At 34.5% G+C, this 23,759-nt stretch overlaps 1 protein-coding gene across 1 annotated transcript in view; it reads right to left on the bottom strand.

The window, feature by feature from the left end:
- The window catches only part of CSMD3 (CUB and Sushi multiple domains 3), an 888,294-nt gene that overhangs the window by 246,598 nt on the left and 617,937 nt on the right, over window positions 1-23,759 (bottom strand). Inside the window, exons 27-29 of the mRNA XM_005869050.2 lie at window positions 21,918-22,120; window positions 7,360-7,551; window positions 1,592-1,730 (exon numbers count right to left, since the gene is read on the bottom strand). Of these exons, the coding sequence (XP_005869112.1) occupies window positions 1,592-1,730; window positions 7,360-7,551; window positions 21,918-22,120 (534 nt within the window). The remainder of the gene's footprint in view (window positions 1-1,591; window positions 1,731-7,359; window positions 7,552-21,917; window positions 22,121-23,759) is intronic.

Below are 23,759 nucleotides of genomic sequence, written 5' to 3'. Positions count from 1 at the left end.
CTCAGGGAGTTTTCCTATAGCTGGGTGCTGGCATAACACTAACATCATCATCATTGTTTCTTTGTGACCAATGAACAATGTATCACTAAAAATTATAGAACTAAAAATTCTATACATTTACAATGTTTTCAAATATTCATGAATTTAAACTATCTTTAATTTTTTTTTAAACCTGGCTCCGGTATATTAGAAAATGCATATTTAAGCTTGCTATTTCACATAACTACCAAGCAGGATTAACACACTAGCAGAAGGAGGAGTAGTGTTAATAGAGCCCATGTACATCAGCCTTGGACACTGAAGATTAGTAACATTTCTGCTTAAGACGTTTTGGACTTGCTGATACCTAATATTCCCATTGAAATGTTAAGGGGGAGGGTTAGGCCAGGTTTTGTGATCACAGTTATTAACTCCATGTGAGAAAACAGAGGCTCATTCAAATAACGTATCCTGGTAACACAGATGACAGTGGCAGAGCCCGGGTTCAAACTCAGCTGCCTCCTTTCTCACACAAGAAGCTACATTCTCCACTGCTTCAGTACTAAGCTAACCCTGCGACTCATTACAGGGATAAACAACTACTGTGAGTTTTAAAACACTCCCTGGTAAAATTCTGTCATGAGACAATTCTAGCCGGGTGGCGTGGCTCAGTGGTTGAATGTCAACCTATGAACCAGGAGGTTACGGTTACGGTTGGCTCCATGACCGGTCTGGGCACATGCCCAGGTTGTAGGCTTGATCCCAGTGTGGGGCATGCAGGAGGCAGCTGATCAATGATTCTCTCTCATCATTGATGTTTCTCTCTCTCTCTCCCACTTCCTTCCTCTCTGAAATCAATTAAAATATATATATTTTTAAAAAGAGACAATTCTGCTGAGAAATATGGAAAAGATCAGAAAATTCTTTGTTAGCTTGATTTAATGAGACCACCAGAAAGGGTGGTAAGCAGGCTATCTGTCTTCCCAAGCCCAGTGGTGCCTCTGCACACATGGACATTTAGATGCTGCAGAAGGGAGGGAAAAAGTTCTTGAAGTACTGACCTTTTCATCATGAAGTTTAGGAAAAACAAGTTTTGGAGCAGTGATGGCAAGTACAGGGAGGGAGAAAAGGTTATAAAGAGATCACATTTCACGAGGGTCAATAAACCACTCGACCTTGAACATGTTTCCTCTTCGCTGGAATCTGGGGAGGATGCTCACCCTCTAGCCTTCTGAACTGCATTGGCATCTCTGCCATGATACAGGGCTTTGTAAAATGTTGATTGCAAAGTAGTGTTGCAATTAGCAATAATAAAAATGTCATGTATAGAAATAAAATTTGCCTAAGCAGATGCTAAAGAAAATTACAGGAAGATTATATATATAATTTTTTTTTTACAGAGAGGAAGGGAGAGGGATAGAGAGTTAGAAACATTGATGAGAAACACCAATCGGCTGCCTCCTGCACGCCCCCTCCTGGGGATCAAACCCGCAACCAAGGTGCATGCCCTTGACCAGAATTGAAACCGGGACCCTTCAGTCCACGGGCCGACGCTCTATCCACTGAGCCCCACTGGCCAGGGTGACAAATGTGGAAATGTATAGGCACTCACCTGATAAAGGCCAAGGAGATGACATAGTCTGTGTTGACAGTGATGGTCCAGTCGCAGTCCCTGCTGTGGGGATATGGATGAGGGAAGTTTGGCGAGAGAATAAAGCCTGAAGATCCTGTTAAATTGCCTCCACAGGGTGCTTTAAATGAACAAAGAAAATCCCTTAAGTGGTTAATAAAATTTATTAGCTATCAATATTTGTGAAAACTTTTTTTAAAAAGGCTTAGGAGGTTTTGAACAGATCTGACTTTTTGATAGTGCTTAATGCTTGGATATTGCATTGTCTTTCAAGAAAAATCACTTAAATAGTAAATACACACATACATGGATATATTGGATTTAGCTCCTTTTACTGGCTTCAAAAGATAAGAAAAATTACATATGGACTTATGTTCCTTTCTATTTTTTTATCTATGAAAAAAGCATTGAGAAGAGGGATAAAGATGGTTTCCCCATTGCTACTAAAACAATTTTTTTGAAGGTTACTATGAAAGTTAGAAACAAAACAAAGTAAATCAAAACCTCTAATAATGAGTGGTATACTAGGATGTATGATATCTGGCACATTTTTACATCCTCCCATTACCTTTCTATATATTTATGAAGGAAGAGCCTTTGATATAGTTAATGAGTGAGAATGGATAATTATCTGAGAACCTACAGCACTTTACAATAAAAGACTCTTACATTGAGTGTTAGGATATTCCTAAGTTCTAGTTGCCTAACTTGCTAATGAAATGGACAAGCTGCTACAATTATTATCTCAGCCCCAAACAAAGGTTTCTTTAACACTTCAGTGGACAGGCTCAAAAAGTTCTTAGTGAAGTTCAGAGAACAGATTCTTTAGAAGATTACTGTTGAGGTCTATTAAACACAGCTTATGATCAGAAATATATATCTATAGATAGATATACAGAGTTAGCAGCTTCAGAAAAATAGAGAATAAAGGTATGGAGGTCCCTGGTGGTGAGGTGGGATTATAAATAAACACACACACACACACACACACACACACACACACACGTTCAGGTATAAGGTATTCTTGATTCTCTGACAGCATAAAACTCTTTTGGGAAGGAGGAAAATTCTGGTTCTCTCTGGTAACATTTCAGATCTCTGTTCTTTTGCCTGAGTCTAGATATGCAAATTTATCAATAAAATTGTCATCTAAATTACGAATATCCACCATATCCTTTCTCCATGTCCCTGGATACCCTTACCTAGTGCTTCAGTCATCGTAGATTACTTCAGCTCCTACTCAATGGAGAATAAATATTTTTACTTATCACCTGTGTATTTTTGTGGTATAATACGCCCAAATGCTTACTGGTTATCTCTACCTGATAGCCTCTAGGTACATCAAACACAAAATATCCAATATATCCAAACCTCAACTCAAATTTGCTTCTCCTTTTGCATCCCTAAGTTGTTTGATTAGCACTATCATCTCCCCTAACTAGAGATGTGAAATTCTTCCCTTCCCTTCTGCATACTTGTGTCCAGTCCATCAAGAAGCATTGCCAGGACTCCACCTCACTGATCCTCATGGATACTTTTCAACCCATCTCTTCTTTCTTTGCCTGCTACCATATTGCTAGATCTGACCTTTTTATCTGCCACCTGAATTATGGCATGGCTTCTTGTTTCCCATGCCTCTAAAATTCTCCAATTCATCTTTGCCCTATTAAAAATATCTAATCATACTATGCCCATGCATAAAATTCTGCCGTTGTTTCACAATGCCTAACAGATAATGCCTCCTCTAGTGCAGTTTTCATAACCTAACCTCTCCAAACTTTCGAACTGATTCATTCGCCACTCTAAGCATATAAATATCATCAGGATGAGCATAGTTCTGAGTACTTCCATGCCTTTGCCCACACTATTTGTTTTCCCTGCTATATTTAGATAGCCCCTACTTACATTTCAAGATTCATTCTGTCTCTAGGAAGTTTTACAGAAATTTCCAATCTAGGCTCTGCTTAAATAGTCTCCAACTCACTTTGGTATCCATAGCAACCTCTGCCTAGCTCCATTATTTCCATTACCATATTTTATTTAAAGATCCCCTTCAAATGTCTGAATTCATCACTCATCTATTAGATAAAGACTGTGTCTTACATGTGACTTTATACCTGGGATTCAGCATATAGCATACATTCCATACATGTTTGTGGAATTGCTAGTGGCTCTCTGTATTGATTTTGAAGATAGTTAAGACAATCACAGATGAATGTGCAAATCTAATCTGTAGCTATGCATTTTGATAAAAATAATAGCATGTTTTGCTTTGAAACTTGTAAAATCTACATGAATTTGAAAAAAAAATAGAAAATATGTGTCATAATAGCAGATATATGTATGTATATATGCATAAAAGACAGAAATGGCAGCAAAATGTTCTATGTGTTTCTTTTCACGTGTAAAGTGGTAGGATTACACATAATTTGCAGAAGTGTGGTAGAGTATTGTTTGCTTCAATTTTCCTTATTTTTCAGAGGAAGCAGAAATTTTATACACATGTACACACTCATATATACACTTATGTATGTGTATCCTTTTTCATAAAATATACAGAAAAATTTATTACATATATTTTAAGTATCTTACTGGATATATTCCATGATTATACTGTGTTACTATTTATTTATTTATTTATTTATTTATTTATTTTTAATCCTCACCACAGGAGAGAGGATATTTTTTCCATTGGCCTTTTTCGAGAGAGTAGAAGGGAAAAGGAGTGGGAGAGAAAGAGAGAGAGACATTGATGTGAGAGAGATACATCAATTGGTTGCCTCCCACTTGTGCCCAAAGATTGAATATGTAACCGAAGTATGTGCCCTTGACTGGGAATTGAACATTACCCTTCAGTTTGTGGGCCAATACTCTAACCATTGAGAAAACTGGCCAGGGCCCATGAATATATTATTATTTTGGTATAAGATCCCCTAAAATTATTTTGATTCTATTATTTAAATTATTTATCAAGGTTTTTCTGATATATTTTATTGCCGTTAATTGATTTTGAAAATCTACAAAAGACATCGAGGTTATTAAAGCCATTTTCTGACACTTGTATATCCAAACACTCAGTGAGTAAAGACTATTCTCTTTGCCTTAAATATAGTAAATTTTAATACCATTTGGGAAATGCATATTTGTTTTGATGCAACTAATCATAAAGCATTCAGAATAAGATTCTCCTTAAGTCAAATAGATTTATGAATTAAATTTTCAGTTAGGTTCCATGAAATTCTGACATTAATAATTTGTTCTGAGGGTAGTTTCTTGTGAGGCAGTTAGTTATAAGGGGATCTATTAATAACTATTTTATAATTGTCTTAATGTTTTCACCCTTCAGTTTTATTTGCATCTACGCTCTACCTCAGCAGCCCACCCACACCAATGTCTTTGTTATTTACCTTCATATTGAGTGCTGCTACTTTCCCTCTGGCAATGTCAGAGTAATCTTCACACTGTCAATTTTGTTGGAATGAATTCTATTAAGTCTCTTAAAGATGACGTCCTTCTGTTTGTCACTTGCTATGAGGCTAACTACTTCTACACGCAAGCAAAATGCATGCTCCAGGCTCTAAAATGTAGACTTATGGAGTTCCAAAAAGTTCAGGGTTTAATCTTTGGCACAGAGTTCCCAATCATGCAGTTTTTTCTTATCAGTTTCAGAGGTCAAACTTTCTACAGCCTTAGCAATTTTTCAGACATTTTATTTTTAGGTTATTTTCTTCCTCACAGTAGCTCTGATGCATCTCTTCTCCTCAAGCTGTCTTTTCCTACCAAAAAATAATACCCAGCACCATAATCCATACAAAAACTTTCCACAACAGTGTAAGTATGATTTAGTGTTTAACTTTCTTTTTTTCTAGAATTAGGACTTGCTAAAATCTTGTCTGCAAGTGAAATTGTTTAACAGCCTATCTCAAAACTCTTTCTTTCTTTTGTATTTTAGTCTTTACTAGAATTTCAGTAAAAAGCTGTGCAATATTTTAGAATTCTAAACATAAAAGCATATAATAGAGTCCTCCTAGTAATTCTAGTAAGCAACACTCTAACGAAGTCTAAGAATCACAATGAATCAAGAAGTTCTACAGTAAGTTTGTTTTTCTAGTATTCCTTATTTACACAGATTCTCTCTACAAGGACTCAGTTAAATTCTAATTGGAATGTGGCAATTTTAATTTAATTGAAATATTTTTAGGTTAACTGAGGAATACACAAACAAAAACTTAATTATATCAGTCTTTTTTTCTTTCAAAATATTTCTTAATTTCTTAATTTTATCAAATTGATATTTGATATTTAAGTCATCAAATATCAATTAATTTATATTTCCATAATTTAAACTCATAAAAGCTCTGTTATGAGTTTAAATTATGGAAATATAAATTAATTGATATTTGATGATTTAAAATTGTGCAGAGATACATAAAGAAGTGTAAGGGGGAATAATAAAGTATAGAGGGAGATATAGGATTTCAAGCTATGCCCTTATTTTGTGCTTTTAAAAAATCTCATTTTTAAAAATGATTTTCCTTTGTCATCTGCTATATTTTCTAGAACTGTCTACTTACTCCCTGGCTGTTTTGAGCTATCGAATGCATTTTGTTTTGTGCATAATTGCTCTTAAAATGCCAACATATAAAATACAAAAAAATGTGACGGGGTAAAATAAATCTAAATAATTGAGTCCTTGAATTTGTTCACGTCTGACTGAGGTACAAAATGCTCATTTCCTATTACCATGTGAGTTAAAAAAAATCTGTGTAAGATGATTATTTAAGTGTATTTATGAGTTGGATATAAGAAAAATAAGGCTTTTTTTCCTAATTGTGCTGAATTTGCTTGTGCTGAATATTATAAGAAATACAATAATAAATAAGCTATGGAACCTTCTCTCAAGTTGCTTAGAGTGTAAGAAGGAGAATACATAAAGAAATAAGATTTTGAATACAGAGAACATACTTTGCTCAAAATGTACTATAAATTGAAGATGACACTAATTCTAAAATATTTAAGCTAAAAGGTTTGAGATTATAGTTTAATGTAAAAAAGTTAACGATGAGATTGTGAAACGAAGATTAGATAGCAGGTTTTCTCACTATTTTTATTGCAATGGTGGTACATCCTTCTAACTTTTTCTCAGATCCAGTAGAAAAGTAATATGTATCTTAATATTCTGGAGTGTAACTTGAGGATTCGAGAACAGAGTATACAGACTGAAGGCAGAGATTTGGAAGTATGAACAAAGCAGGTACAAATCCTTAGATCATCAAATTCAAAACTAATATTCTTTTAGAATACATGAACAGAATAAAAAGTCAAAGCTTTGAAAGTCAAGCATAAGTTCCAATAAAATGTCCTTTCTTAGAAGAAATAACCATTGAAGAGGCAAGATCAATATGGGCCATTTAAAATGTAGACTCTAAATCACTCTTTAAATATTAAAAGCAGTGGATAACTGCATTTATATAGTAGATAGAGATCAGGGTTTTTCAAGACCTTCAATTCTTAACTTGGATCTTAGAACCATTGAAAATCTAATAAAATGATGGACCTGCCCCTCAGGGGAAAATAATTATCATTTAAATAGGATCATTGTACATTTTTTGGAGGTTCATTGACCTGTGAAATCATAGATTCTTCTATATAACCAATTCTAGAATATTGTTCTTACTTAATGATACTAATGCCCATTTATAACCATTTTTTATGCTTGCATAAAATTTTAATTGTTCTTTAATTCATACCTATACAGACTGGTGGGCTGGGCTGCCAGAAGTATCGATTTTCTACCTGAATGCAGGTTATTCTTTCCTCTCCTTGAAGCTCATATCCTGGGTCACATTGAAAGACAACAGTGTCCCCAGGTTCTCGTCCATCCCCATTTCGAGTTCCATTCATGGGAACACCCGGATCACGACATGCAGTGGCAACAGAACCTATCAAAAGACAGCAACAAGCCTTTAGTTTTGATGGTATCATAATCAAGTCTGAATTTCCAGGAAGTACAGTTTAGTACCTTCCACATAGCTATGTGCTTTTCGAAAATTAACTTTAAAAAATAAGTCAGCCATTTTCATGCCTGCACAATACATACTTTAAAATATTTTTGTTAAGTAACTTGTGTGTTAAATTATTTCAAGAAGGGACATGGCATTCTAGTAGCTAAATAATAGATTTACTCAAAATTGTTAGATGCTCTGTGAAAGACACTATAAAGAGTTTGAAAAGAAAGGTACAGGCTGGGAAAACATGTTTGCATGAAATATACTCCACAAAGTACTCGTATCTAAAATAAATAAAGAACTCTTGAAACTCAGCTATGAGAAAGATAAAATGTAGAAGAAATAATAAAAAAATGACAACAACAATCCAGTTACAAAATAAGCAAAAAACATTTCAATGAAGAGGATTCCAGATGGCACATGAAAAGATGTGCAACATCATTAGCCATTAGGGAAATGCAAATTAAAACCACAATGAGCTATCACTACATACCTATCAGATTGGCTAAAGTAAAAAAAAAATAGATAATACCAAATGCTGGCAAAATTCTGGAGAATATTGGAATATTGTATAACTTATACATTGCTGGTGGGCATGTAAATGGTACAGCCACTCTGAAAAGAAGTGTGGCAGTTTCTTGCAAAATTAAACGTGTGTTTACCATACAACCCAATAACTGCACACTTGTACATTTACCCTAGATAAATTACAACTATGTTAAAAACATAAACACGGATGTTCATAGCAGCTTTATTTATAGTAGTTGAAAACTAGGAACAACCCAAATGCCTTTCAAAGGGTGAATAATTAAACTAACTGTGAGAAATTCATACTGGTATCATACAACAAAGGTGGGCAAAAGTAGGTTTCCAGTTGTGAGTACACAAAACAGCTTACTTTTGTATTATTATTTTTAATTAATCATTGTGTGTTCCATATGAATAACTATAAACTTACTTTTGCCCACCCCTGTATTACTCAGCAATAAAAAGGAATGATGATACACATGACAACTTGGGTGGAACTGAAGGGAATTAACCTGAGTGAAAAAATACAATACCAAAAGGTTATATACTGTTTCACTTAATCTATGTAACATTCTTGAAATGACAAAATTATGGGGTCAGACACAGGTTAGTAGTTATCAGGGATGGTAGGGGTAGAAGATGGAGGGGGTCGACTGTGGCTATAGAAGAGTACCATAAGAGATTATTGTCATGAACGGTACTGTATCTTGATGTATTGGTGGTGGTCTCACAAGTCTACACAGAGCTAACTAAACACAAACAACAATATGTAAAACTCATAAAATCTAAATAAGAGTGGTGGATTGTATGCCAAGTTTCTGGTTGTGATATAGTTGTTATAGTTATGCAAAAAGTTGTCATTGGGATAAACTGGGTGAACAGTATACAGGATCTGTCTTTATTATTTCTTACAATTGCAGGTAAATCTAAAATGATCTAAAAATGTTTTTTAAAAAAGTTTAATCATATCAGTAAAGGAGAGAAGTATGAGACCATAGGAAAGTAACCACAGTATTTTCTATACACAGTAAGTGGTACATTTAATTATGGAGTTAGCTCCAATTATTCAGGTTAAAGGAACAAAATATTATTTAGAATTATCACAAAGTAGATTTACCCTAAAGCATATGCCAATTAAGTATCAAGACAAAGAAGCTATTAAAATTTCCATTTAAGCTGTTCTTAAATTATATTTACAAATGTAGGATTCAGCACTTGAACAAATTACTTTTATAAGTTGTGTATTAAAGTAATGAGATAAATTGCTGGATTACAGACACCTAACTGATATTCACTCATTCATTTACTTTCTGACTTAAAATTTTCCAGTTGTGCTAGGTGTTAGTCATACAAAGAAGAAACAAGCAGATGCAAATAGAACTGAACATACATCAAATTATTTTTGTATAGTGGTGTTACTAACATATTCTATTGCATACATTCCTATTTGGTAGGTAGGTAGATATATAGATAGAAAGATAGATAGTCAATGGATTAATCAACCTGTTAAATGTTGAACTCATATTAGAGAATATCAAGGGTAGTGAGATAGGATCTTGATTCCAATTTCCACATGACTTTGTTCTGTATAATCATCTGTGTTCCTTGGCAGAGTATCCATCATGTGTTTTTGTAAAATGCTTTTGTGATAAACTCAGTCATGATGTTTTTCTTGAAGCGCTCTGGGATGATTTCCACCAAAACTAAAGCTGATCTATAGATTGGTTTTGCAATATGTAAGTGGAAAGTGATGTTCTACACACAGATTTACATTTAAGATGCTTTTATTGAAAAGAATTGAGAAAAATGTGAAATGTGCTATTAAACTGAAGTTCAGCTTTTAAATTGAAAAATAGAAATAATATAAAAATATGAGAAAACTTCATTTTTGAGACTTCCCATGTGCTGGACTATGTGTCTGCAAGAAACTTAAACCTTAATAATTTTCTCAAAAGCAAAAATAAACATATAACAAAGTTACAAAAGCATACTGAAAGTAATCAGTGTAATCGTGTCTTAGGTGAATTTGAGGGGGGAATTGTTTTTACTTTCCTGTCAGATTTTCTGTGCTTAAATGTTTAATGTGAAACCAAGTAGCTATAATAACATGTATAATATGCAAAATGACAGCTAATATATGTAAAAATATGCATTTCCTTTTGGGTTTTGTTTATTTGAAGAAAGAGAGGTAGTTGACCCCTGTTGTTCCTTTTTCTCTTAATTAATAAACAAATTAGTAGTAAGATTTTAAGGCACAATGGATAATGATGGGGTTTAATGCAAGACCAAAGAAGTTTTTTCCTCTTGTCATTACTTGAATTCTAAAAGCAATTAGTTAAATACACACAGGAACAATTACTTGGTGTAAATACTATTGTCTTATTTTCTTTTTTTATTGAAATTTTGATCACCATAACTATTATGTTCTGTGTTTGTGGGTAGACAAAATTGTAATAATTTTAGAGTCAACCATTCTTGTTTTCTGTATCAAATAGAAACTGTCGCCATTGAAAAAAATAAGTACTAATAACCATCTAAGGAGCCATATTATCTCTCTTTGGAAATTAGGAGTGAAATAATCTCACATAATTATATGCATAATTTAAAAAGCAATTATATGATGTTGGAACTTAATCAAGTATTATTCACATGTGTAAACTAGATTAATAATTTTTATTTAATACTTATTTTTCCACTTAGGTGGTAATATTATTAATATTACATTTTAATTTGCTTTAATCTGGATAACCTGAGGATGTTTTCAGTTCAAAACAGTACTGAGAATTACAGAATATGAGTGAGTTCTCACCATTGTTACAACTCATTGATATCATAAATACACTTCAAACTTCTCATTTTACATTTGTTTCTATCTAATTTAGAGTATAATTTTATTGGAAATATGCACTTTACCTAATAATAGATTTTACAATCTGTATAGGTTGTAAATCTGTATAGGTTTCAACTAAATTATAGATGATAGTTTGAACTATTATTCAGATATAATGACTAAATTACCATATTGGTGACCATAGGCAAATAAACATTCCAGTTTTATTATTGCATCACTTTGTATAACAAAAAAAATACATTAAAATCACTTATAAGTTCTTGTGGCTCCTTCCTGTCAGTAAGTTGACTCTGGTATAAACTTCTTCTTCTTCTTCTTCTTTTTTTTTTTTTACTCAAGACCTTTCAAAGAAGAAAAACCTTGAATTTCATACTGTTGAATAAATGACATTATCAAAAGCAGGAGAAACTAGGTTTTAGACTGTATTGTAGTAAGAAAGGAAGATTGACCAGGTTGTATAAATTTCCTAAATTTTAGCTGCCTCATCTATAAAATTGGCAGAGTAATATTTTACCTGCCTGACTTATCATCAGATAAAATCCTAAAGTTCTATTCTAACAACTGTATTGAATAATTTTTAAGAAATATCAATTCTGAAATAAAAATTTTAAACCAGTATATTTTACTATTCATTGCATAGTTTGTCTGAAGATGAAGTAGTTTTATATATTTTTGCAATATCAGGAGACCAGAAAAGTCGTAGCCCACATTTGATATTCACAAGACCTTACATTCCTCTCTTCTGATTCTGTGTTGACTAAGAAATGGCACTATATTCTAGATTTCTATAAGGAAATCAGTTTGGGTAATGCGAATACTTAACCTGGAAGGAAATCCCATCCAGAGTCAAATCAATCAGAAAATATTTGAAATGCAGATGGTAACCTAGAGGTGGATTTCACCCTGGAGAATTTTGACCTTGATTGAGCCCTTGCTTTGTACAAGATCCATCAATTTTATAAAGAATGTTCAACATCATTATGAGGCCTATATTCTGCCAGCTACCCAGTAAGGTGGCTATCTTTAGAATTTCATTATGTTTCTAAGGGTACACTTAATGACATGGCAAGTCAGGTTAGAGTAAATGGCAGCATGACGGAGTCATTTCCATCAACTCAGGAGGGAAACCGAGCGAAAGGGATGCAAAAGAAACCTCAAAGTCAATGGTGTAATATACTTCCAAGTATACAAAAATCTCTTTCATTAAAGACATGTTTATTAATTTATTTCACCGGAAAACTGTTTACCGACAATGAACCAGGTATTATACGTAATATTGGAGATACATTTTAATATGAGGAAATATCTCCCTACTTTCATTATTATGCTCCAATTAGTGGGGGTAAAATTATTGATACAATTTTTGTGGTATCAAAAGGCATGTTAGGCCCTGGCTAATGTGGTTGGTTGTGGTCCTATGCACTGAAAAGTTGCAAGTTTGAATCCTGGTCAGGGTACAAGATTGCAGGTACACCAATAGGGGTGCTCAGGAGGCAGCTGATCAATGTTTCTCTCTCTCCCCACCTCTCCCTCTCATTTCCTCTCTCTCTCAAAATCAGTTAAAATTATTTTTTAAAAATGTGCATGTTAGTTTGATGACTGTCAAAATGACCTATACAGAAAACTGATTTCATATCTAAAAATTATAAAAGATAATATACATAAAGGTCTAATTTGAGATAGAATTCTAATACTTGGAGGTCACCAGAATAAATTATCAAAATCAAAGAAAAAACACATAAAATGCTTTTACCTTATTTCTGATAGGCAGTACATAAACAGCATGAGTGTGCTTTTAAGTTTACATTATTATTTTTTCTTCTATCCAATCAGATTCATTTAACATTTACTAAATACTAAGTACTAAGTACAGGACCAAGCTTTAGGGATACAAATATCAATAGATTAACATTCTTGACCTTCAAAGTAACACAATCTAAGAGAAACAGCAGATGTGTACATGGCTTTAATACAATAAAACTAGAGGCCTGGTGCATGAATTTGTGCACAGGTGGGGTCCAGCTGGCCAGCCCTGATTGGCCAATGCGGGGGAGGGGAGGGAGGGGCCATAGGCAGTTGACCAGCCAGTCCTGCCCCCTGGTCGAACTCCTGGTAGAGGGGACAATTTACATCTTAGCCTTTTATTATATAGGATGGGTATTAAAATCAGGTGACTTTTTGCCATTCAAACTGAAAAATTCTGGGAATGAAAAGGAAGCTAAAGTAATTTTAATTATGTAATAAAAATATGTAATTACTAACAGAATTGGTAATATATTGATGGACACTTCAAAATAGTTCTCTATACAAAAGCTATTTTAAAAATAAAATAATTTCTAAAAAATGCCATATACTATTATTACTTGTACACAACAAAACTCATGCTTTATCTTAATTACCTAAACATTAAAAATAATGAAAGCAAAATAATTATTTGTAGTACAACCAATTTTAAAATTTGTTTCTTAGACGTATTTAGTGCCTTTTTACTTTCTGAGGAATTGTTTTCCCCATATTCTTATTTTATTAATATTGTCATAGGTGTTTTTAATACATTTTAAATTGTTGGTATGTGCGACTGATGTCTCTATGGGCCATACTATTTTTAATTAAGAAAAGACTTTCTTTGTAGGTACTGAGGTATCTAAATTTAGGGCTATTTTTTTTAATGTTGGAAAATTTTTATTTAGATTTTTTACAACAGCAATGTGTACTAGTATATAATTCAGCTTAAATATTTTCACAGACACTGAATGTTTACTTTTCAGAATACCTTTCGTTGACAATTTTTATGGTAATGTTATCATTGTAATTCGCTAGTTAACACTAATTCGTAAAGAAAGCAAAGGGAAGTCAGATACTGTCAGTATGGTCACCTGGGAAGCTTCACCAAGAAGCTACAGCTTCACACAGCATTGTTCCTCCAAGAGGATTAACACCCCTCCCTTCCCCCAACTGGTACTTGATTGTTGGGGGAAGAAGGGAGAGAAAAGCACGTGTTCAGTAGATGTCAGGGTGGCACAGGTGCGGTACTTGCCTGTCAGTCTAGCCTGGGGAACAATGGATTGGCTAGGGGATGGCTCCCATCGGAAGTGTGTGGACTATTGAAAAGTTCTTTGGTTAGTTTAAAGAAGCTCCTGGTTAAAATTCCCAGAGGAAGAGTTCCCTCTCTCTTGTTTGCTCTTGTGCTCTTGTTCTTGCTTTTTCTCTCCTTTGCTCTTGCTCTGTGACCCGGACTCACCTGTGCACTCACCTGTTCTCTCTCCATAGCCATGTGGCCTTAGCAGCTGCATGGCCCAGGGCTGTGTGGACCCCATGTGCCATGTACTACAGCTGGGAACACAAACCAAGACAGCCAAATGCTGGACTGGACTGGACTTTAATACGGAGCAGAAACTATGGCCCGTGGCCTTTATTCTGGCCCTGCTAAAGGTACTGTTGCAATTTTTCCATGGCGGGATGGACAGAGATGGGACCTTGGAGGGGACCTCCTTTAATTTTGCATCATCAATAAAGCTTTCCAGGAAACCCTATCCTCCTGTGGGAGCCTTAGGAAATTCATTTCCTCGCAGCACCCCAAGAACTCCACTTCCACCGGTAACAGTAATGATTTTACTATTAACAGTGACGAGTCAGTATTTCACATTTTGATAGCAGCCTTCAACATAAAAGCAAAGTACCTGGCAAACATTCTCATTTGTGTTATTGATGGCTTAGATTACTAGGGCGCCCTTCTGTCAAAGAGGTCAATAATCTCTACATCAAGCATGTCAAACTCACAGCCCACGGGCCACATGTGGTCCACAATGGATATTTTTGCAGCCCAGCCAATATAACAGCGTGAGCAGTTACTTACAATTATGAAAGGAAATAAGTCTCCTATCAGATCCAGAATTACTGACATTCACCTTGGGTCAGTTTTGAAAGTAATCACTGCGAACAAGATTTCCTCCGAAGTGGGAGAGATAGTAGAGAAGAGATGCCAAGTGTCAGGAAGAAAACATTAATTTTATCATTGCTCTTGTTCTTTTTCTTTATATTATACTTTTCAAAATAAACCTACATTTCTATGGAAATTGAAGCTTTTGTTTTTTTGTGGTCCACATAAACTTAAACCATGTATATTTGGCCCGTGTTAGCCTTTGCGTTTGACATTCTTGCTCTATATGAACTATGTTTTGTATCACACAGTATTTTGTTGTTGTTTTTTTTAAATTATGCTGCTTTCAATATTATTTTATACTAGAGGCCCGATGCACGAAATTCATGCAAGAGTAGGCCTTCCTTCCCCTGGCTGCTGGCACCGGCTTCCCTCTGGCACCCAGGACCCCAGCTTCGTCCGGAAGGTCATCCAGAAGGATGTCCGGAAGGATGTCTGGTATAATTAGTATACTATGCTTTTATTATTATAGATTAGTCTCAGGTGTACAGCATAATGGTCAGACAACTACATAATTTACAAAGTGATTCTTCAATAATTCTAGTACCTACATGGCACCATACATAGTTACTACAATATTATTCACTACATTCCCTATGCTGTTTTTTACATACCTGGGAGTATTTTTTAACTATCAATTTGAACTTCTTAATCCCTTCACCTTTTTAACCCAGCCCAATCACCCCTCCCCTCTGGCAACCATCAGTTTATTCTCTCTATCTATGAGTCTGTTTCTGTTTTGTTTGTTCATTTATTTTGTTTTTTAGATCCCATATATAAGTGAAATCATATGGTATTTGTCTTTCTCTGTCTAACTTATTTCACTTAGCATAATATCCTCTAGGTCCATCCATTTTGTTGCAATACACACACACATACACACACACACACACACATATATAATATAAACTAAAATAACTTGTAAATGTAATGAAAAAATTATTCTAGGTTCTTTCCCGCTATATTATTGGTCTTAGTTTCAACTTTTGCAAGGATAAGTTTGTTTGATATTTTTGTTGATCTCTGCTTGGGATCTTCTTGACAGACCCTTCAGGTGAACGGACTGACTTTCCTTTTGGACATTTTGGGAGAATCAGCTTTCTTAAACTTGTACTTTAAAAAATACTACTGCTGCCATAAATATCTGTTGCAAAATAATCTTTAAAATACTTCTATGAGGGGCGGGGGGGTAAGGGAGGCCAGGGGATTGTCAAGTGCGGGGGAAAAAAAGGAGAAACATGTAATACTCTTTGTAATAATTTAAGCAATAAAAATATATATTTAAAAAAAAATAAAATAAAATACTTCTATGATAAAATAAATAGTTGTGGTTTTACCCCATAAAGTAACAAATACACTTATGCAAGAGCATTCAGACTATATTGTCAAATTAAAAAAAATGACAACAGCCAACACAACAGTAGCTATCCAATATGAATGAATAAAAATCATACCTGCCCAGCCAGTGTGGTTCAGTGGTTGAGCATCAACCTAACAACCAGGAGGTCAAGGTTAGATTCCTGGTCAGGGCACATGCCTGGGTTTCAGGCTCAATCCTCAGTTGGGGGAGTGCAGGCAGCCAATCATCAATGATTATCTCTCATCATCGATGTTTCTCTGTTTCTCTCTCTCTCTCTCTCTCTCTCTCTCTCTCTCTCTCTCTTTCTCTCTGAAATCAATAAAAATAATTAAAAAAAATCATACCTAGTTTTTGTTATATCAGCAAATAATATATTTTTTGGTGTGCCACAGAATTTTAGTAACTAGTTTATTTGTGCCATGAGATGAAAAGGTTGAAAATTACAGCTCCAGAGCTCTACAGCACATCTGCTAAGCCTCTATTTTTATGCACAATTCGCACTAATTCTGCCAATTCATGGCCTGACAGCTTTATGTAGCTTTCAAACAATAGCACAGACTAGGATATAACTTGCTTTTATAGTACTAAATAGCTGGTAGGGCAGCAGCATCTAAAGCTTCTCCCACTACCACCCAGGATCAGAATGGGTTAGGTGTTCCCATTTGAGAATAGTTCATTTCATCTACAAACGCCCTGTATGCTGTCCCTGAAAGGCAAGTGTGAATAACCTATCATCTAGAAAAGACTGAGAAACATAGAGGAGTTATTAGTTTTGTCTTTCAAATTGAACCATGTATTATAATTACTCTGAGCACTGCAAACGTATCTCACACACTACTGGGTGAGACTGAATACAAAGTAGAGAACTAATAAGTATGCTTTGGCTATTTTAACAGAACGATTAATAATGATACTTTGTTTTTTAAAAGAAATGGAAAATACAGGCCATATGCCAAACCAGTCAGAATGCCAGGACAACAGGCATAAGCCAGGATGTCTAGGGCAAACTGGGACATATGACCATTCTAAGATGACATGAGCACAGTGTCACAGCACTGCAGATATGGTAGTGATTAAGTAGGCGTTCATTAGTACTAGAATTATCATTTGACCTGGGCCTTGGACTATGACTAAGAATTTATAGATCTTGAATGTGGGCATAAGTGTTCCAGGAATATGGAAGAGAGTTTGCAAAAGCAGCAGAAATGTGAAAAGACACGTCGTGGTGCTAATGACTGGATGCATGTACATGAATAATTAGGGATGAAGCTGGCAGGTAGTTGGGATGCAGATTGTGAAGGATTTCAATGTAATCCCAAAGTTTTGAGCTTATGACCATGTGGCAATTAAAGAATTTTAAATAGAGAAGTGATGTCAGGTGGAAATGTAGAAATACTACACTAATGAAGTAAGTGGCTGGTAGACTGTTCCAGAAATGTAGGCAGTAATAATGAGGATAGGGATATAGGCAGGGGCTGGGAGACATCAACGTCTCATGGTTAAGGATCCATTTCCTTGAGAATTTTTAAACAGCATGTTTGTATTACCCAGCAGGGGTAGATTCTTAACAGAGAGGTCAAAGACTGAAGAGCACAGAAAATACTCTGTCAGAATCAACTATTCTGTGGGCAAACGACAGCACGATACTCAGAGATGTCCTCCCTGTGGAACTAAAGTGAGACAAGCAGATTACAATTTAAGCAGCAGATAGAGAGGCTGACTGCTGAGACCAAGGACACCACGTAGGACAGCATGAGGTGCAATGTCAGACTTAAGTAGCTCTGATTAAGCAAAAGTGCCTGGCAGACTATAATACCGAGAAGCGTAACGACAGACTACAAAGAATGAACAGATCGTGGAACAGAAGACATGAGGCTGCTGATAGTGGCTTGATGTTGATTATGAAGTTGGTATGTGACCTACATTTCAGTTTAGTTCACTTTGTACCAAGTTCAGTGAAATACATTTCATTGGTTGCATTTTGTCACTTAAGACTGATCTGCTACCAGGCCAGACTCTTTTCTTTTTTTTCTTTATTATTTGACACTCAATAAACCAGTTATTTGCTCAGAACAGGAATGCACATGGTGAGGAGAATGAGGATAGAATAAAAGTCTGAAAATTAAAATGACACATCATGATTTGGCAACAACTTTCCTGATTTATGCCTGTTGTCCAGCTTAATTTTTAAGCTTTTACTCTCAAAAAATTATCTTAGATTAGTAAAATAAACTATATAACCATCCCAAACATGATCTTCTTTATAAAGATTTAGGGAGACAAAGGAACCCAAAATATCTTTGGGGAGCAAATGTCACATAATTCAAATATCTTCAGGACAATGAATTGTTAAACCATTTATTCTCATCTTTATTTGGAAATAAATCACAGTTGGTGCCTGGGGCATGGGCTTGACTATGTTTAATAAAGAAAGGTCAGAAAATGTTTTAAAAGAGATATTTTATAAACATTAAAATGTTTAATGAAGAGGTCAGAAAATATTTTTAGAGAGAGGTCTTGGTGCTGAGTCTGTAAGAATGAGCAATACTGAAGCATAAGAGTGCAGACAGAGAAACTTTTAAGGTGGCAGAAGGTTTAGACACCGAAACAGTACAGCATGTGTGTGTGTGTGTGTGTGTGTGTGTGTGTGTGTGTGTGTGTGTGTTTGTGAAACTAAGATTTGCCTCAGTGAAAGGGAAGGTGCAACTGAGAAATAATTGGTAATAAATATGTTTGTAATATGATCCTTAAAGAACAAATGAATGAATAAACCGATAAGTAACACGAGATAAATTTATCCAGGGAAGAGGACTTTAGCAAGGGCCCTAACAGGGCAAACTGACCTACAAGCCAAATTTGACCTAAAGTAGGGGTTTATTGGCCTATATCGTCGTCTGTTAACATTCCTTTAAGGGTAGTTGTTTTCCTTGAAAATTAGATGACTTTACACAAAATTACCTATTTCAAGTTCCACTTTAACCCGTCTTGCTACAGGACAAAATGCCTATAGCGAGGAAGGGCAGCTGTCCCTTGTAAATGGGTTGTATACACTCCAGCTTTCTCACTCCTCCTTCCTGTTTCACTTGTATGAATCACCTGCCTTTCAAGTGTGACCTTAGATGTGGTACTTGGGAGCATAATCAGGAGCACAGCTGATTAAATAGTAGAACTTCATTGTGACTAATAATATATAAGTAAAAGCTTCCTATTTCCTCTAGCATATTAATACATGTATCTAAATAATAATGACAGCATGCCCAGCCAGCATGGCTCAGTGGTTGAGAGTCGACCTATGAACCAGGAGGTGACGGTTCCATTCCTGGTCAGGGCACATGCCTGGATTGTGGACTTGATCCCCAGTATGGGGTGTGCAGGAGGCAGCTAATCAATGATTCTCTCTCATCATTGATTTTCTATATCTCTCTTTTGCTCCCTTCTTCTCTGAAATCAATAAAAATATACTTAAAAATAAATAATGACCGGCATAATAATAATAACTACCAAGCATATACTATGCTCCAGACATAGTGTGGAGTTCCTTTCAAACACATATGGATTTGAGTCACAGCTCCAGGCATTGCTAGCAGTTGACCTTGAACAAATTAACTCACTCTCTAAACCTCTGAGTATTTATTTGGAAAGTGGGTGACGTATCATGTGTCATATTGCTTTTGTGAGGATTAAATCAATGAGATCATGTATATAAAACACTTAACATGGTTCTTGACATACAAATAAGAACTCATTCATTAAAATAATATTTTCAAATTTGAAATCTGGGCACTTGTAAAGCTGTGTAAGCCTGAGTTACAGAAGACCTACCACCAAGAGACTAATTTTCAATGACTGATGCTTTTCACAATATATTAACCCTCAAAGGATTTTTACTTTAATGGGTAGGTTTTTAGTCTCAGATCAGTAGTACAAATTTCTATGCATCTTAAAAGGATATTATGAAGGCAGATTTAGTAATGATCTGGTATTATGCACATTGTTTTGAAAACTTTTAATATGCTGACAAATACAATAAATGTAAAGATGCATTACTAATTTTACAGGAAAATCTGCATTAAAAATTCCCTGAAACTCATATGAAACAGCCTGTTTCCCTTAACACATGGACTTGGCATTCACAAACACTAGCCTGAGGCATTTATAACATGAGTGTTTTCAGATATTTAATCACAATAACCATTTAAGTGTAAAACATTATATATTCCTAACTTAAGGTAAAGGAAAGGAGAACTGTTAGTTTCCAAACTACAATTAGAACTGAAATTGGACAGCAGTCATGAACAGTTCTCTGATAAATTGTCCCTCACTTCAAAAAAAAGAGATAAACAGTAGAGAACAAAAGACATAAAAATGAAAAGTGTTTGGTGTTTTATAATTAGAAGCCATTTCTGTTCACCAATTACATAAAAATTTTCTTATTTTTCATACTTTTTTCAAAAGATATATGAATTTAAATTGCAAATTTACAACTATTGATTCTTCTACACTGATTTACACCTTTCACACAAGCTTGGCTTATATACAATACAAAAAAATTGTTTTCTGTTAGTTAATTATGTCAAACAACTGTGTTCCCTGAACAAAAAGTCCACCAATTGTTTAAACGTATTAACCAATCGCTTATCTAAAGCAATATATTTTGTGGAGAGTCAAATTTCAAAAGTCCTTCAAGCTTTCTCCATTTTTTCAAAGGATTTCAATTTTACATTTATTCATATAATGATAATAGTGCACTGGGCACCATCTACTCAATACCAAGTACTGTGCACATGTAATCATGTTACATCTTAATAACTTATTTATGGGATGAGTATTATTATTCCTATGTGAATTAGAAAACTCAGCCTCAGATGATAAGGTAAGGTGCCCAGTTAGGAAGGAGCTGGGGTTTTAATTCAGGGCATTTGAAGAATACTGGTTTGCACTCTTTTTATAGATGACCTTGGAAATTTGGATAGATGTCTGTTAATAAAAATTTTAAAACAGATACAATGAAAAAATCCATCAGATAATATTTGTAAAGCGACAATGTGTGTTGGCAATATAAAAATAGCAATTAAAATTTTTAAGTTTTCATCTATTTTTCTCTAGCCACTAAAACAAAATTCCTTTGACAGAACAATATATATTTAGTCATGCATCAATGTCTTGGGAAAAAACAACAACCACACGTACAGATGAGCGGTGGACACTGGTAATTACTTATGCATGATATTTTCTTGTTATAGGTAATTTTTAATTTAAAAGTAGATCTAAACTATTTTGTTAAATATATCTGTGAATATGAAATTAAAAATTTTAAATTTTTAAAATGTAAATCTAGATTGCAAGCTTTTGTAATATAATTATTTCATTTGCCGAATCATTATACCACCACCTATATTTTAGGGAAAATTGGTTTGCCAACTGAAGAGACAGTCTCAACAATTAATATATTGACTCAAAGTTAAGTGAATTTCTTTTTTCCAAATATATTTTACTTTAACTGCAGATTAAGAAGATCCAATAAGAACATTTAAAATCATAAACGTTTTGAGCAGTAAAGTTAACAGAACTATTTGAATAGCATTCCTCATTTGTATTTAAGAAATAAAATAGTAACTCACTTGAAAACTGAATTGCAAATCCAGATTTGCTGATATAAAAATCCGTGTCAAACTGGATGGTTACAATATTGAGGGTGCTATGGATTCCTTCAGGAATAAGAGATCCACTAATTTCCTTTAAAAGCATTTCATTTTCTGGTGGACCATCCCACACTCGGAGTATATCATGTGATGCTTCCGTATCGAAAGCAAGAAACTGTAGGCTGTGGAAGAAACATATATCTGTTTGATAAGTTTAAGTATAAATTCTGTTTTAAATAAAGAATATAACACATATGCATCTTTGCTCTTATTCATTACTAGAGGCCCAGTGCACAAAATTTGTGCACTCAGGGGGTGGGGGATCCCTCAGCCCATATTGCAAGAGGGTGCAGGCCAGGCTGAGGAACCCCACCAGTACACAATTGGGGTTGGGGAGGGACGCCAGCCGGGGAGGGACCGTGGGAGGGCTCCAGGGCGTGTCCGGCCCATCTCCCTCAGTCCCAATCAGCCATACCCCAGCAGCAAGCTAACCTACTGGTTGTAGCGTCTGCCCCCTGGTGGGCAGTGCACGTCATAGAGAGTGGTTGAGCAGCTGTAGCATATAATTAGCATATTACGCTTTGATTGGTTGAACGGATGACCGATGACCGGACACCTAGCATATTAGGTTTTAAAAATTTAACAGAATATTTAACCACAATAAATTTTTCTTGAACAGTATAATTTATTTCTTTAGAATGATTAAATGTACTATTATATCACCTGGCAAATTATCAACTTTGAGGTATACATTCTTTTCAGTGTTCATGAATTTCAACTATGGCCACAGCAGGTGACACTGATGGAGGATCTGGCACATGCCAGGCACCGTGCAAAATGCATTACATTTTTTTGTTGTTGTTGTTGAACTGTTATGACTCTATGAAGCAGGAACAGTTTTTATCTCAATTTTATACATGTGTCAAATGGAGTTTAGATAGATTAAATAAAATGCCCAAAGGGTGGCAGAGTCATAAATTGAACTAAAGTTTTCTTACTGCACAGTATATATTTTTAACAATGTTTCAAGTTTGTTTGTTTGTTTGATTAGATTACAATGAGACTTATTCCATAAATGCAAGAATAATTCACATTCAGAAACCAATTAATATCCTCGCAGTGATAGATAGAAGGAAAAAAATAACATAAACATCTCAATATATATAGAGAGAAAAGTATTCTAAAAAATTCAACATTATAATGGTACTCAGCAATCTAGGAGTAAAAGAGAACTTCCTCAATATAAAAAATAATGTTTACTCCCCCTCCAAAAAAAAAATGGATGAAAACCAAATAACCTTGTTTTATAATAAATCTAATCTGTTTTATATCTAATTTAGACAAAATTAGACATTCTGTGATTAGTGCCAAAAATTAGAAATCCAATTTGTCAACAGTTCAACTCAACTTTCTACATATATGTCACATTTATGTTTGATATATGAAATTAGAAATCCAATTTTGTCAACAGTTCAACTCAACTCTTTCTACGTATATGTCACATTTATGTTTGATATATCAATGGTTGCAACTTTAAATTTGAACAATATCAAGTATTGTTCTTTAATTTAAAAAAGTCCCAGAATCCAGTTGAAATCGATATTTTCAAGTTTTCTAATATTTAAATAAAACAATGAATTACCTATACTAAATAAAAATAGTTTGAGAATCAATCTAGTGTAATCTATTTTGAGTTCTGCAAACTCCCTTGCAAAAATGACATGCCAGATCATATCCAACAGTATACCAGTTTACATCCAATATTGCATTCAGTATATCTTTCATAACGTTTTTTATTTTTATTTATTTATTTATTTTAAT

This window comes from Myotis brandtii, unplaced genomic scaffold, assembly GCF_000412655.1.
Source record: "Myotis brandtii unplaced genomic scaffold, ASM41265v1 scaffold285, whole genome shotgun sequence".
Classification (NCBI taxonomy): Eukaryota; Metazoa; Chordata; class Mammalia; order Chiroptera; family Vespertilionidae; genus Myotis; species Myotis brandtii.
Note: the sequence above shows the minus strand (reverse complement) of the source record. Positions and strands in the feature narration are given on the sequence as shown.